This window comes from Chiloscyllium punctatum, chromosome 45, assembly GCF_047496795.1.
Source record: "Chiloscyllium punctatum isolate Juve2018m chromosome 45, sChiPun1.3, whole genome shotgun sequence".
NCBI lineage: Eukaryota > Metazoa > Chordata > Chondrichthyes > Orectolobiformes > Hemiscylliidae > Chiloscyllium > Chiloscyllium punctatum.
The window spans coordinates 63,213,962-63,230,762 of NC_092783.1; the positions used below are offsets into that span (position 1 = coordinate 63,213,962).

General features: G+C 53.5%; 1 protein-coding gene across 2 annotated transcripts in view; it reads right to left on the minus strand.

The window, feature by feature from the left end:
• The window catches only part of srgap2 (SLIT-ROBO Rho GTPase activating protein 2), a 276,414-nt gene that overhangs the window by 43,421 nt on the left and 216,192 nt on the right, over positions 1 to 16,801 (minus strand). For both annotated transcript variants that reach the window (XM_072563932.1, XM_072563933.1), the window contains exons 13-16: positions 12,237 to 12,267; positions 11,087 to 11,147; positions 5,949 to 6,026; positions 4,400 to 4,534 (exon numbers count right to left, since the gene is read on the minus strand). In XM_072563932.1, coding sequence (XP_072420033.1) covers positions 4,400 to 4,534; positions 5,949 to 6,026; positions 11,087 to 11,147; positions 12,237 to 12,267 — 305 coding nt within the window. The remainder of the gene's footprint in view (positions 1 to 4,399; positions 4,535 to 5,948; positions 6,027 to 11,086; positions 11,148 to 12,236; positions 12,268 to 16,801) is intronic.

Here is a 16,801-nt window from a genome sequence, read left to right on the forward strand (position 1 = left end):
AGGGGAGAGAGGGGTAAAACACAGTATGTAGGGAGGGGAGAGAGGGGTAAAACACAGCACGTGGGGAGGGGAGAGAGGGGTGAAACACAGCCTGTGGGGAGGGGAGAGTGGGGTAAAACACAGCACGTGGGGAGGGGAGAGAGGGGTAAAACACAGTATGTAGGGAGGGGAGAGAGGGGTAAAACACAGCACGTGGGGAGGGGAGAGAGGGGTAAAACACAGTATGTAGGGAGGGGAGAGTGGGGTAAAACACAGTATGTGGGGAGGGGAGAGAGGGGTAAAACACAGCACGTGGGGAGGGGAGAGAGGGGTAAAACACAGTATGTAGGGAGGGGAGAGTGGGGTAAAACACAGCACGTGGGGAGGGGAGAGAGGGGTAAAACACAGTATGTGGGGAGGGGAGAGTGGGGTAAAACACAGTATGTGGGGAGGGGAGAGTGGGGTAAAACACAGTATGTAGGGAGGAGAGAGCGGGGTAAAACACAGTATGTGGGGAGGGGAGAGAGGGGTAAAACACAGCACGTGGGGAGGGGAGAGAGGGGTAAAACACAGTATGTGGGGAGGGGAGAGTGGGGTAAAACACAGGATGTGGGGAGGGGAGAGTGGGGTAAAACACAGCATGTGGGGAGGGGAGAGTGGGGTAAAACACAGCACGTGGGGAGGGGAGAGAGGGGTAAAACACAGAATGTAGGGAGGGGAGAGAGGGGTAAAACACAGTATGTGGGGAGGGGAGAGTGGGGTAAAACACAGAATGTAGGGAGGGGAGAGAGGGGTAAAACACAGTATGTGGGGAGGGGAGAGTGGGGTAAAACACAGTATGTGGGGAGGGGAGAGTGGGGTAATACACAGTATGTAGGGAGGAGAGAGCGGGGTAAAACACAGTATGTGGGGAGGGGAGAGAGGGGTAAAACACAGCACGTGGGGAGGGGAGAGAGGGGTAAAACACAGTATGTGGGGAGGGGAGAGTGGGGTAAAACACAGGATGTGGGGAGGGGAGAGTGGGGTAAAACACAGCATGTGGGGAGGGGAGAGTGGGGTAAAACGCAGGATGTGGAGAGGGGAGAGGGGGGTAAAACACAGTATGGGGGAGGGGAGTGTGGGGTAAAACACTGAACACAGTATGTGGGGAGGGGAGAGTGGAGTAAAACACAGTATGTGGGGAGGGGAGAGTGGGGTAAAACACAGTCAGTGGGGATGGGAGAGTGGGGTAAACCATGGTATGTGGGGAGGGGAGGGGGGTAAAACACAGGATGTGGAGAGGGGAGAGTGGGGTAAAACACAGTATTTGGGGAGGGGAGAGTGGGGTAAAACACAGTATTTGGGGAGGGGAGAGTGGGGTAAAACACAGTATGTGGGGAGGGGAGAGTGGGGTAAAACACAGCCTGTGGAGAGGGGAGAGAGGGGTAAAACACAGAATGTGGGGAGGGGAGAGAGGGGTAAAACACAGCACGTGGGGAGGGGAGAGAGGGGTAAAACACAGTATTTGGGGAGGGGAGAGTGGGGTAAAACACAGTATTTGGGGAGGGGAGAGTGGGGTAAAACACAGTATGTGGGGAGGGGAGAGTGGGGTAAAACACAGTATATGGGGAGGGGAGAGTGGGGTAAAACACAGTATGTGGGGAGGGGAGAGAGGGATAAAACACAGCACGTGGGGAGGGGAGAGTGGGGTAAAACACAGTATGTGGGGAGGGGAGAGTGGGGTAAAACACAGTATATGGGGAGGGGAGAGTGGGGTAAAACACAGTATATGGGGAGGGGAGAGAGGGATAAAACACGGAAAAAGTATGTGGGGCTAATGGAGAAAAGGGATAGTGAGGGGGAGAGAGTGGCTGCAGAAACAGACAGACAAAGAAAACTAGGCTAGTAGCTCAGCAGGATGAAATAACTCTAAAAGAGATCAAACAGCAAATTGTATTGGTCCTCTTCCCTTCGTTAACATCAAACAATGACATTAAGAAAAAGTTCCAAATGCTAAGTCAGCGCAGAGCCTGTGCGAGATTTCTGTCCAGGTCATGTAGTGATCTTAATGGAGACAATGGATTATCCTGAACACAGTTACTATTCAGGGGATGTATCTTGCACTGCAGCGAGTGAGGTCAGAGCCCTGAGATGCCAACACATTCACACCCATTGTTTCCAGATGGTTCCAGTTCTCAATCAGTGGTCTCCTCCTCCCAGTCACTGGGAGAATCGGCCAGCCCTGACTGCACACAGACTCGAATTTCCACAGCTGTTTGCCTTCTGCTTTTTAGCTTCAAAGACACGGGGGACAGTCTCCTGTTCTTGCTCCTCGAGTGTTTGCATCTTTATGTAATTTAATTGAAAATCTGTTCCTCGACAGCTTTCACTCGAGTCCGTGACCTCAGGCTACACGGAGCAGGGTAACTGCACCCACCTTCTCACCCAAAGTCTAGTTTGGCCTTGCATCCTCTGGGACATCATCATTTCCTTGCATTGCAATGTTCTCCCTCATCAATACTGCTACCATTTTTGATCTCTCTTGAATACCTTTCATCTGGGGATTTTTAACATCCGAGCCCTCACTCTGTCAGCTCTCGTGTTTAGCTGCAACTTCGGTGTTCCACATGGCCATTCATGCCTGTAATACACCAATCTTCTTGACTATGCTCCCTCATTTCACAGAGATCCACAGAAAGCCCAGTTTAAACTCTTTCCCCTTACTCTGACACAACTGATTCTGTACCCCAGCGCTATCGATCTCTCTCGGGTAGTTTGTGCACCTTAGTAATCCTTTCTGATATTATTGTCTCATTCACACCCTCCTGCTGAATTGTGTTAACCCCCCCCCCCGCAACAGCACGAGTAGAATGCCCCACACACAACTCAGTGCCAGCTTCTATTCACAGTCCAAAGATGTGCAGGATAGTGAACTGGCTATGGGAAACTGCCCATAGTGTTAGGTGCATTAGTCAGAGGGAAATGCAGAGAAATAAGGGAATGGGTCTGGGTGGGTTACTCTTCGGAGGGTCAGTGTGGATTTGCTGGGCCGAAGGGCCTGTTTCCACACTGTAGGGATTCTATGATTCTACGTTCTGACTGGTCCTGCTGCTCTGACTGTTCACTCAGCTTCCCCTTGGTGCCGGCTACAACCCCAACTGCTCTGAGTGATTCATGTTGCAGCAACATCCAATTCCCAACCCTAATGCCTCCGCCTTCCAATTCACCAAAGCCTATCGGAGCAGGCAGTAAGGATCTGGCTAAAAGATGGGATCATTCTGGAATCTCTGGGCTCTCAGTGAGACTTTAAAATCTGACAGCACATCCCCCTCCTTCCCCAACTCCATCTTCAACTCCCTTTTGATGGTTTGCATTGAATCTGATTCCATTAGCACATCCAGCTCACACCAAGTCATCAGAAGGAAGTAAATCTCCCATCTCTGGCCTGGGTCTTTGTTATTCATCTTGACTCTGATTCCTGTGTTTACTAGTCTTTCAGTCAGTATAAACCAGGGGCTTTGAGTGGATTGAATCGATCCTCCTCTGAGTTTCTCGCTGAGAGATACAGATCATTGGTGAGTTCAATAAGGAAGGTGTTGAGAAGCTGTTTCTCCTCCAAAGAGAAAAGGGAAGGAGGGCACAGCCTCGGGATAATGGGTCAACCACTGAGGCCTGAGGTGAGGAGAACTTTGTTCACGGAAAGTGTTTGTGAGCCTTTGAGACAGAGACAGACTCTTGGACACTGAGGATTGGGCAGCATAGGAAAGGATGAGGCTGGCGATCAGCCTGGAACATAACGTTGAGGAGCAGACTACAGGGGCCTACTCCTGAGATATCTCACACATTTAGCGAGTCAATCAATCTCTGAAATCATTTTGATCATCTTGGGTGACTCTGTGGAGTTTGCACATTCTCCCCGTGTCTGCGTGGGTTTCCTCCGGGTGCTCCGGTTTCCTCCAACAGTCCAAAAGATGTGCAGATTAGGGTGAATTGGCCATGGGAAATTGCCTGTAGGTTAGGTGTGTTAGTCAGAGGGAAATGGGACTGGGTGGGTTACTCTTCGGAGGGTTGGTGTGGACTTGTTGGGCCAAAGGGCCTGTTTCCACACTGTAGGGAATCTAATCTAATCTTCATAACATCTTTCTAACCTTTCTGCTCCAAGGAGAGCGATGACAGATTCTGCAAACTCCCCCTCATGAGAAAGCCAAGCCAATGAGAAAGATGGATGATCCTGGTTTCCAGGTAACGACACAAAGTCAGATGTAATGCGGTGCTGCACTCTGCCTTTGACAACCCCTCCCTTCTCCGTTCCATCTTCAACCCTGCCTGTTGGATCACTTCCCAATCCATAACACCCATTGGAATCGGGGAGAGCCGCAAACTGTTTGGATCCGGGGAAAGGGAGAGAATAAAACCCACAGCCAACACTAATCCAACTTACTGACACAGGAAATGAGGTCGTGGAAAATCTCCTTGGGGAAGAGCGGGCTGGCCAATCCCCTGAAATGGAGCTTCAGCACACCAGCGATCGAGTCGATATCATGGTCATTCTGATCTCCCGCCAGGGGGTCCTCACCTACAGTCACCAACATCGACAGAACAAAACAAAATCAGAACAATTGGACAGTTTGAACTTGGTTTGCTGCTGAGACTGGGGAGATTAACATCATCCAAATTATTTCTCCAACTGGAGGCAACAGCCTCCTTCTGCCTCCTTGAAAGATATTGGGGCACCGGGAGGGGAAGGGGGGGGGGCAGCGTTGGAAGGGGTTGTTTATTCTTCTGAGTAACCAAGAAACTCCTCCCACACAAGGCAATGACCATCTCAAACAGACAGAATCTAACCATCTTCACTTGACATTCAGTGGTGTTACCATCACAGAATCCCCCACTAGCAACATCCTAGGGGTTACCATTGACCAGAAACTCACTGGACTCACCACATTAATGTCGTGGCTACAAGAACAGGTCAGAGGCAAGGGATACCGTGGCAAGTAACTCACCTCCCGACACCCCAGAGTCTGTCCAGAGGCACAAGTCAGCAGTGTGATGGAATCCTCCCCCCTTGCCTGGATGGGGGCAGCTCCAACAAAATACAAGAAGCTTGACACCATCCAGGACAAAGCAGCCGTCAGGATTGGAGCTCCATGTAACAGCCGAAACATTCACTGCCTTCGTCACAGACACGCTGGGAGCAGTGTGTTCCACCCTCAATGTGTAGCATACAGTTCAGCAAGGCCTCTTCCAAAGACAACACCTTCCAAACCCTGACCACTTCCATCTAGAAGGACAAGGTCAGCAGATACATGGGAACATCACTCCCTGCAAGTTCCCCTCCAAGCCACACACCATCCTGACTTGGAAATATATCGTCGTTTCTTCAGTGTCATCAGGATACAATCCTGGAATTCCCTCCCTAAGGGCATTGTGGGTCTAGCTACAGCACATGGACTGCAGCGGTTCAAGAAGGCAGCTCACCCCCACCGTCTCAAGGGGCAACTAGGGACGGTAATAAATGCTGGGCCGTCTTGCATCCTATCAGAGCTGCAGATCTCTGCAAGGCAATATCCTGTGCATTTGCGACTGCCACTTCTCACAAAGACCAGGATCAACCCAATGCTGATCCCTTCAGGATAGGACACTGCACACCCTGGAAAAACAGATCATTGTGGAACACCTCCACCTTACAGAGACTGTGTCCTGACACAGTGACCTGGGTAAATGATTGCGGTTATATCGGTGAGAGCTGCTGATCATCTGGTTCAGTATCCGACAGACTGAGGGATAAAGGGGGGCTCTCACAACTGGACAATATACACGCACCATGACCGTACACTGGCCAAGCCGAGTAGTTTAACCTCCGATCAGACACATGGGGCTGAAAAAACAGCATCAAAGTGCAGTAAGAGCAGCAATAGGTCTGACTGAAACTAAAGCTCAGAGTAAACACTGCACGGGATTACTGAAGGAAAATTAATTGCAGCACTCACCTCGCTCAAAGGCGTTTTTGATGTCATTCACTTCAATTTGTGATCCTGACACTCGGAAAATTCCTTCATGTTGCAGACCTTTTAAAAAAGAATATGTCAGTAAGACTCAGGATCAGGAATATCCTATCCTGCCCGAAGGAGAGACATTTCTCAAACTGACCAGACACGCTCCGTCACACTGACCCCACACGCCCCGTCACACTGACCCCATACGCCCAGTCACACTGACCCCACACGCTCCGTCACACTGACCCCACACGCCCCGTCACGCTGACCCCACACGCCCCGTCACGCTGACCCCACACGCTCCGTCACGCTGACCCCACACGCTCCGTCTCACTGACCCCACACGCTCTGTCTCACTGACCCCACACGCCCTGTCTCACTGACCCCACACGCCCCGTCACACTGACCCCACATGCTCCGTCACGCTGACCCCACACGCTCCGTCACGCTGACCCCACACGCTCCGTCACGCTGACCCCACATGCCCCGTCACACTGACCCCACATGCCCCGTCACACTGACCCCACACGCCCCGTCTCACTGACCCCACACGGTCCGTCACACTGACCCCACATGCCCCGTCACACTGACCCCACACGCTCCGTCACGCTGACCCCACACGCTCCGTCACGCTGACCCCACATGCCCCGTCACACTGACCCCACACGCCCCGTCACACTGACCCCACACGCCCCGTCTCACTGACCCCACACGCTCCGTCACACTGACCCCACATGCCCCGTCACACTGACCCCACACGCTCTGTCACACTGACCCCACACGCTCCGTCACACTGACCCCACACGCTCCGTCACACTGACCCCACATGCCCCGTCACACTGACCCCACACGCTCTGTCACACTGACCCCACACGCTCCGTCACACTGACCCCACACGCTCCGTCACACTGACCCCACACGCCCCGTCACACTGACCCCACACGCTCCGTCACACTGACCCCACATGCCCCGTCACACTGACCCCACACGCTCTGTCACACTGACCCCACACGCCCCGTCACACTGACCTCCCACGCTCCGTCACACTGACCCCACACGCTCCGTCACGCTGACCCCACATGCCCCGTCACACTGACCCCACATGCCCCGTCACACTGACCCCACACGCCCCGTCTCACTGACCCCACACGGTCCGTCACACTGACCCCACATGCCCCGTCACACTGACCCCACACGCTCCGTCACGCTGACCCCACACGCTCCGTCACGCTGACCCCACATGCCCCGTCACACTGACCCCACACGCCCCGTCACACTGACCCCACACGCCCCGTCTCACTGACCCCACACGCTCCGTCACACTGACCCCACATGCCCCGTCACACTGACCCCACACGCTCTGTCACACTGACCCCACACGCTCCGTCACACTGACCCCACACGCTCCGTCACACTGACCCCACATGCCCCGTCACACTGACCCCACACGCTCTGTCACACTGACCCCCACACGCTCCGTCACACTGACCCCACACGCCCCGTCACACTGACCCCACACGCCCCGTCACACTGACCCCACACGCTCCGTCACACTGACCCCACATGCCCCGTCACACTGACCCCACACGCTCTGTCACACTGACCCCACACGCTCCGTCACACTGACCCCACACGCTCCGTCACACTGACCCCACACGCCCCGTCACACTGACCCCACACGCTCCGTCACACTGACCCCACATGCCCCGTCACACTGACCCCACACGCTCTGTCACACTGACCCCACACGCCCCGTCACACTGACCTCCCACGCTCCGTCACACTGACTCCACACGCTCCATCACGCTGTGACTGACCTGTATTTTAATTAATATAGAACAACTCCCCCCCCCCCCCCCCCAGCAGCACTCTCCCTCAGACCGCGCGCCCCACCCCCCTCCCCAAACTGCCGATACGTCTCATTGCTCCCAGTGAGAGGGCCCTGAGCAAAGACAGTAACCATCATCAGGACTCTGTCACCCTGAGTGGACAGGCTCATCAGAACAACACTGTGGGTGGGCACGCAAACTCCAAACAGCAGCAACCAGACAGGGTCACCGCTGGGTCACAGCCAAAAAACAATGTCTTTTAAAAACAGACAAATAATCATTGAGTTCCCTGAGGAAGGGTGGGACCAGTGAGGGGCTGAAAGATCATCTTTGTGGAAGCAGAGTGAGAGACTGTATGTGCCTTTGTGTCTGTTGTCCCTCGATATTAATGTCGCAGGGAATGGGGAGGGGGTGGGTGTGCAGCTAGTGAGTAGATTGAAGGTAAATAAAGGCAAAAGATTAAAAGTCCTCAGGGTCCAGGATAGTGTATCCCCAGTTAGTGAGTAAGGAAAGGCTGGGGGTTATATACGCACAGCCCACAGGCTACTGCATCCTCCAGGGGATGTCGGGACTGATGTAGAGAGAGAGAGAGTTGGAGAATTCTGAAAGATCAGGGAATAAGAAAACACTCGACAGGTTCAGGCCATTCAAATGTGGAGGCACCAGGAGGCGGGGGGGGGGGGAATCGAGTCCACATTGGGGGTTGTGGGCAGGCGAGTCCCTGGGGGTGGGGGAGCGACTCCCCGGGGTGTGGGGGTGGAGAGATTTGGGTCATTGTAGGTGAAGGTAGAGATCTAGTCCTTGGTGGCAGGGGAGGGTGTGTGTATGTGTGTGTGGGGTGGGGAGGGGAAGGGGGTTGTAGAGAGAGATTGAGTCCTCACAGTGGGTGTGTGTGTGTGTGTGTGTGAGGGGGGGTGGGGGGGGGGGGGTAGAGAGAGATCGAGTCCTCACAGTGGGTGTGTGTGTGTGTGTGGGGGGGGGGGGGGGGGGGGGTAGAGAGAGATCGAGTCCTCACAATGGGTGTGTGTGTGTGTGTGTGTGTGTGTGAGGGGGGGTGGGGGGGGGGGGGGGGGTAGAGAGAGATCGAGTCCTCACAGTGGGTGTGTGTGTGTGTGTGTGTGAGGGGGGGTGGGGGGGGGGGGGGGGGGTAGAGAGAGATCGAGTCCTCACAGTGGGTGTGTGTGTGGGGGGGGGGGGGGTAGAGAGAGATCGAGTCCTCACAGTGGGGGTGGGTGTGTGTGTGAGGGGGGGTGGGGGGAGGGGGGTAGAGAGAGATCGAGTCCTCACAGTGGGTGTGTGTGTGTGTGTGTGGGGGGGGGGGTAGAGAGAGATCGAGTCCTCACAGTGGGGGTGGGGGTGTGTGTGTGTGAGGGGGGGTGGGGGGAGGGGGTTGTAGAGAGAGATCGAGTCCTCACAGTGGGTGTGTGTGTGTGTGCGTGTGTGTGGGGGGAGGGGGTGGTAGAGAGAGGTCGAGTCCTCACAGTGGGGGTGGGTGTGTCTGTGTGTGTGAGGGGGGGGGAGGGGGTTGTAGAGAGAGATCGAGTCCTCATGGTGGGGGTGGGAGAGATGAAGTCCTGGTGGGGAAAGCCCAGGGTTAAAGAAGGCCCATAATTTGGAACCTTTAACTTTATTTCTAATTTACTACTTTATACTGAAAAGAACTACAATGTTGAACTTTTAACTTATTTCTTTATTTTTCTACCTTTTCCCTCAGACTTTATACCGAGGTACCTGGACCTCAGGTGGTGCCATGAGGTCCTCCTGGACTTGAGCACATGTGACATTAACCCTCAGTCTAATAATGTCAGCTCTGGGCAAATGTCCAGTATACCCCTGATGGGGTGAGCAGCCTGACTGACTCTGTCATGTCGCTGCTGGGGAGATGTTGACAGACAGTAGTCCTCAGCAAGACGAGTTAGTGTTCGCCAAGATCTGAGTGGATAACTGAAAGGCAGTGAGAATTGGCTTCAGCCCAGATTGGGTTTGACCAATTCAAACAAGTTGTTTAATAAAGCAACAGCGAGGATTGGTCAGGGGGGCGTGGCTAACGTTATACCAATGGACTTTCAAAAGGCCTTTTAAATATATTCATTCCTGTGATGGTAGCATCACTGACAAGACGGGCATTTGTTGTTCAGTCCTTAGTGCCATGGAATGGAGTGGCTGGGTCAGCCACCTGGGAGGACAGTGAACAGCCATTGCTGTGGGTCTGGAGTCACGTGTAGGCCAGACCGGGTAAGGATATCAGATTCCCATCTCCGAAGGGCGTTAGTGAGACAGACGGGATTTTACAATTCAGGAATGGTTAAATGGCCCTCGCTGGGATGGCTTTTAATTCCAGATTAGATTACATTAGATTAGATTCCCTACAGTCCCTACAGGCCCTTCGGCCCAACAAGTCCACACCGACCTTCCAAAGAGCAACCCACCCAGGCTCATTCCCCTACATTTAGCCCTTCACCTAACACTACGGGCAACTTAGCATGGCCAATTCACCTGACCTGCACATCCTTGTGACTGTGGGAGGAAACTGGAGCACCCGGAGGAAACCCACGCAGACACTGGGAGAATGTGCAAACTCCACACAGACAGTCGCCTGAGGCAGGAATTGAGCCCAGGTCTCTGGCGCTGTGAGGCAGCAGTGCTAACCACTGTGCCACTGTGCTGCCCATAATTTATCAAATTCAAACTTTATCAAGTTGGGACTCGAACCCACATCTTCAGGACAAATTAAATAAATTAACATTAATGGAGATGTCAGAATGTCTGTGCAGTGCTTTGTGAGATACTGATGAGGGCCCAGAGCAGTACTCAGTATATTTCTGGACACCACATTTAGGGAGGATACCAGTGTTTTGGAGTGACAGTGCAGGAGAGATTCACTCAAATGGTTACAAGGATGAGAGACAGCAGAAACTGAGGCAGAGCAGAAAAGGTTATGAGAAGAGTTTAAAGAGTTGTTCAGAATGATGAATAGTTTGAGAGACTGTATCGGGACAAACTGATTCCAGCAGTAGGCAGGTCATGAATCAGAGATCATAGATCGAGGGGATTAATAAATCAGAGGTGAGCTCAGAAATATCTTCTCCTCCAGCAATGTCATTGTCTGAGTGAGCTGTGTGGAAGGATACTGGAAACACATTCAACATTAACTATCAGACGCCAATGGAATCAATCCAGGTTAATGGGGTGACAGGAGGGCTGGGGGAGTGTCTGGGACCCTCTGCTGCACAGCACTGTGGGCTGAATGGCCTCCCTTTCCCTACATTAAGCCACCATTTTATAACGAGGTCTTGCACGTACCGTGTCGGCTGATGAAACAAATGCAGCTTTCCACCACAAGAGGAATGATCTGATTGCCATCCTAGAAACAACCAACCAATCAGAAATAAGCAGTGGCAAGGGAGACCTCACCCTGAGGTTTATACAATCCCCTCAACCAGTGACTTCTAACACATTCCAAACCCATCTCAACAAGAAGAGACAGCAGGAGCATCATTCATTCACTCTCCACAACGATTACTGATCTCCAACAGAAACAGACAATTTTTAATTCATCTGCTTCCAGAGTGAACTTTGCCCATTGACTGCTCTCCAATCTGAGGGGGTGGACTGTTCACTGCCTTTCACACTCTTCAGCAGCGGGTTGTCCAATCGTCAATCACTTGCTCAGCTCTAGTGGCTAATCCCTCTCCTATGTGTTCCCATGTTCATCCTCTGTCTCCATGGTGACAGTATCTCCTCCTCTGAATCTTCTCAAATGATTCCCCCATGACCTCTCAACCCCAAGCGCTGGCCCTTTTCCCTCCATCCTTACCGTGCTGAGATCAGGGCCCACTCCTCCCTCTCTTACTCCAGCTTGTTTAAACCTCAGAACTCTGCCATGTCTCCATCGGTCTCCATCCTCCCTCCCTCCCATTACCATGGGCCTTCCCTGCGATCTAGTCTCCACTGACCAACAACTCTTCACTCTTCCCGACCTCGATGTTACCTCTGATCGCAGCACTCCACCTCCCTCCTGGGGTAAAGCTGTGTGCCCTCTCCATGCCCACTCCCCCAAACACGTTCATATTGGGAGCCACCCCTCACCCACACCCCCCAGACCTGTGTTGGTCATTGCTAACTGAGTGCACTGTCCTGGGAATGAGCTGTCAGCAACGACTGGCTACAAATGGGAAAGCATCCCATTCCGAGTGGCCTGGGAGACAGGTGGAAGAGAAAGGTTGGATGTGCGTCTGACACTGGACAGACTCTCAGGCAGTGAGGCCAAAGGGGACAGCTCAGAGACACAAGAGAAGCTGTGTGCAAATCCCCTGGGGGTGTGGAGGGGGAGACACACTGCCCCCTCCCCTCGGTGGGGAACCATGTCGAAACGTTTGGTTAACAGCACACACTCAATGATGCAGTGGGCACCAGCAGGTTAACGGCGATTAGGAGGCTGTCAGGTAGTTACCTGTTTCCTTACACTGGAATTCCATCGACCACTACACGGGAAAGGGCAAGAGACAGGAAATAAAGAGTTAGCCACAGCAAGATACACACTGAACACAGACACTCGATCCCACCAACCCAGTGCTTCCGATCGGAATCCAGTGCCGGTAACTGGGCCGACACCGATGAAGAATGTCAGGAAATAACGGTGACAGCACCGAGTGGTATCGTCGCCGAAGCCCCAGACTCTTGATGCAGACACAGCCCGATCCCCCTCCCACTGTGTACCGACTGCACCAAGGAGTCTCACAACACGGTCCCCAACTCCTGACCTGCTGGGACACCACCCCCCTCACCTCCATCCAGGGACACAAAAAGTCCTTCCAGGTGAGACAGAGGTCAACCTGCCTCTCCTCCGACCTGGTTTACTGGATCTGGTGCTTTCGATGTGGTCTTCTCTACATCGAGGAGACCGAACGTAAACTAAAGGAACATTTTGCCGAGCGTCTCAGCCATGCCCCCAGGGGCCAACCTGAACTCCCAATCACTGACCATTGACATTCCTCTTCCCACTCCCTTTCCGATATGACCAGCCTTGGCATCCTCCACAATCCAACCATAGACTGGAGGAACAACACCTCACCTTCCGCCCGGCCAGCCAGCCTCCATCCCAGACGACTCAACACTGAGTTCTCCAACTTTCCCCCTCCCTTCCACTCCTCCCCGTCACCAACCGGATCCATTCCTCCCATTGGCCAACCAGGTTGTACCCTCTACCTGTCTCCACCTATCCCCACCTGCTCCCACCACCCCCTTTATCCACAGCTCCCCCCACACCCACCCCCCTTGTCCTGAACAGGGTCACACGCAAATCATCAACGTCTGCACCTCCTGATGCTGCCTGGCTTGCTGTGTTTTTCCAGCCTCCTGCTTGTTCCCACACAGACCCTCCAGCAGGAGGCAGCATAAACAGCAGCAGGTCAGACTCACCCAAACACCAGCCTGAATGGTCTCAGAGCAGGTGAAGGTTTATTCAGGATTGGGCGTGGACATATCATATAGAAACATGAGCACGGCAAAAAGACAGCTTCGTTTATTTTAGCTGTTAGTGGAAAACCATTGCAGGGGTCATTAACCGTGTCCGTGTTTCTAACCGTGTCGTGTCTCTAACCGTGTCCGTGTCTCTAACCGTGTCCGTGTCTCTCTAACCGTGTCCGTGTCTCTAACCGTGTCCGTGTCTCTAACCGTGTCCGTGTCTCTCTAACCGTGTCCGTATCACTAACCGTGTCCATGTCTCTAACCGTGTCCGTGTCTCTCTAACCGTGTCCGTGTCTCTAACCGTGTCCGTGTCTCTCTAACCGTGTCCGTATCACTAACCGTGTCCGTGTCTCTAACCGTGTCTGTGTCTCTCTAACACTGTCCGTGTCTCTAACCGTGTCCGTGGCTCTCTAACCGTGTCCGTGTCACTAACCGTGTCCGTGTCTCTAACCGTGTCCGTGTCTCTCTAACCGTGTCCGTGTCTCTAACCGTGTCCGTGTGTCTCTAACCGTGTCCGTGTCTCTAACCGTGTCCGTGTCACTAACCGTGTCCGTGTCTCTCTAACCGTGTCCGTCTCTCTCTAACCGTGTCCGTGTCTCTAACTGTGTCCGTGTCTCACTAACCGTGTCCGTGTCTCTAACCGTGTCCGTGTCTCTAACTGTGTCCGTGTCTCTAACCGTGTCTGTGTCTCTCTGACTGTGTCCGTGTCTCTAACCGTGTCCGTGTCTCTCTAACCGTGTCTGTGTCTCTCTAACCGTGTCCATGTCTCTCTAACCGTGTCCGTGTCTCTCTAACCATGTCCGTGTCTCTATAACCGTGTCCGTGTCTCTCTAACCGTGTCCGTGTCTCTAACCATGTCCGTGTCTCTGACCGTGTCCGTGTCTCTAACCGTGTCCGTGTCTCTCTAACCGTGTCCGTGTCTCTCTAACCGTGTCCGTGTCTCTCTAACCGTGTCCGTGTCTCTAACCGTGTCTGTGTCTCTCTAACCGTGTCCGTCTCTCTAACCGTGTCCGTGTCTCTCTAACCGTGTCCGTGTCTCTAACCATGTCCGCGTCTCTAACCGTGTCCGTGTCTCTCTAACCGCGTCCGTGTCTCTCTAACCGCGTCCGTGTCTCTAACCGTGTCCGTGTCTCTCTAACCGTGTCCGTGTCTCTCTAACCGTGTCCGTATCACTAACCGTGTCCGTGTCTCTCTAACCGTGACCGTGTCTCTCTAACCATGTCCCTGTCTCTAACCGTGTCCGTGTCTCTCTAACCGTGTCCGTGTCACTAACCATGTCCGTGTCTCTCTAACCGTATCCGTGTCGCTCTAACCCTGTCCGTGTTCTAACCGTGTCCGTGTCTCTAACCGTGTCGGTGTCTCTAACCGTGTCCATCTCTCTAACCGTGTCCGTGTCTCTCGAACCGTGTCCGTGTCTCTCTAACCGTGTCCGTGTCTCTAACCGTGTCCGTCTCTCTAACCGTGTCCGTGTCTCTCTAACCGTGTCCGTGTCTCTAACCGTGTCCGTGTCTCTCTAACCGTGTCCGTATCACTAACCGTGTCCGTGTCTCTCTAACCGTGTCCGTGTCTCTCTAACCGTGGCCGTATCACTAACCGTGTCCGTGTTACTAACCGTGTCCGTGTCTCTAACCGTGTCCGTGTCTCTCTAACCGTGTCCGTCTCTCTAACCGTGTCCGTGTCTCACTAACCGTGTCCGTGTCTCTAACCATATCCGTGTCTCTAACCGTGTCCGTGTCACTAACCATGTTCGTGTCTCTAACCCATCCGTGTCTCTAACCGTGTCCGTGTCTCTCTAACCGTGTCCGTGTCTCTAACCGTGTCCGTGTCTCACTAACCGTGTCCGTGTCTCTAACTGTGTCCGTGTCTCTAACCGTGCCTGTGTCTCTCTGACTGTGTCCGTGTCTCTAACCGTGTCCGTGTCTCTCTAACCGTGTCCATGTCTCTCTAACCATGTCCGTGTCTCGAACCGTGTCCGTGTCACTAACCGTGTCCGTGTCTCTCTAACCGTGTCCGTGTCTCTCTAACCGTGTCCCTGTCTCTAACCGTGTCCCTGTCTCTCTAACCGTGTCCGTGTCGCTCTAACCGTGTCCGTGTTCTAACTGTGTCCGTGTCTCTAACCGTGTCCATCTCTCTAACCGTGTCCGTGTCTCTCTAACCGTGTCCGTGTCTCTAACCATGTCTGTCTCTCTAACCGTGTCCGTGTCTCTCTAACCGTGTCCGTGTCTCTCTAACCTTTTCCGTGTCTCTAACCGTGTCCGTCTCTCTAACCGTGTCCGTGTCTCTAACCGTGTCCGTGTCACTAACCGTGACCGTGTCACTAACCGTGTCCGTGTCTCTAACCGTGTCCGTGTCTCTAACCGTGTCCATCTCTCTAACCGTGTCCGTGTCTCTCTAACCGTGTCCGTGTCTCTCTAACCGTGTCCGTGTCTCTAACCATGTCCGTCTCTCTAACCGTGTCCGTGTCTCTCTAACCGTGTCCGTATCACTAACCGTGTCCATGTCTCTAACCGTGTCCGTGTCTCTCTAACCGTGTCCGTGTCTCTCTAACCGTGTCCGTATCACTAACCGTGTCCGTGTCTCTAACCGTGTCTGTGTCTCTCTAACCGTGTCCGTGTCTCTAACCGTGTCCGTGGCTCTCTAACCGTGTCCGTGTCACTAACCGTGTCCGTGTCTCTAACCGTGTCCGTGTCTCTCTAACCGTGTCCGTGTCTCTAACCGTGTCCGTGTCTCTAACCGTGTCCGTGTCTCTAACCGTGTCCGTGTCACTAACCGTGTCCGTGTCTCTCTAACCGTGTCCGTCTCTCTCTAACCGTGTCCGTGTCTCTAACTGTGTCCGTGTCTCACTAACCGTGTCCGTGTCTCTAACCGTGTCCGTGTCTCTAACTGTGTCCGTGTCTCTAACCGTGTCTGTGTCTCTCTGACTGTGTCCGTGTCTCTAACCGTGTCCGTGTCTCTCTAACCGTGTCCGTGTCTCTCTAACCGTGTCCATGTCTCTCTAACCGTGTCCGTGTCTCTCTAACCATGTCCGTGTCTCTCTAACCGTGTCCGTGTCTCTCTAACCGTGTCCGTGTCTCTAACCGTGTCCGTGTCTCTGACGGTGTCCGTGTCTCTAACCGTGTCCGTGTCTCTCTAACCGTGTCCGTGTCTCTCTAACCGTGTCCGTGTCTCTAACCGTGTCCGTGTCTCTCTAACCGTGTCCGTGTCCCTAACCGTGTCCGTGTCTCTCTAACCGTGTCCGTGTCTCTCTAACCGTGTCCATGTCTCTAACCGTGTCTGTGTCTCTCTAACCGTGTCCGTCTCTCTAACCGTGTCCGTGTCTCTCTAACCGTGTCCGTGTCTCTAACCATGTCCGCGTCTCTAACCGTGTCCGTGTCTCTCTAACCGTGTCCGTGTCTCTCTAACCGCGTCCGTGTCTCTAACCGTGTCCGTGTCTCTCTAACCGTGTCCGTGTCTCTCTAACCGTGTCCGTATCACTAACCGTGTCCGTGTCTCTCTAACCGTGACCGTGTCTCTCTAACCGTGTCCCTGTCTCTAACCGTGTCCGTGTCT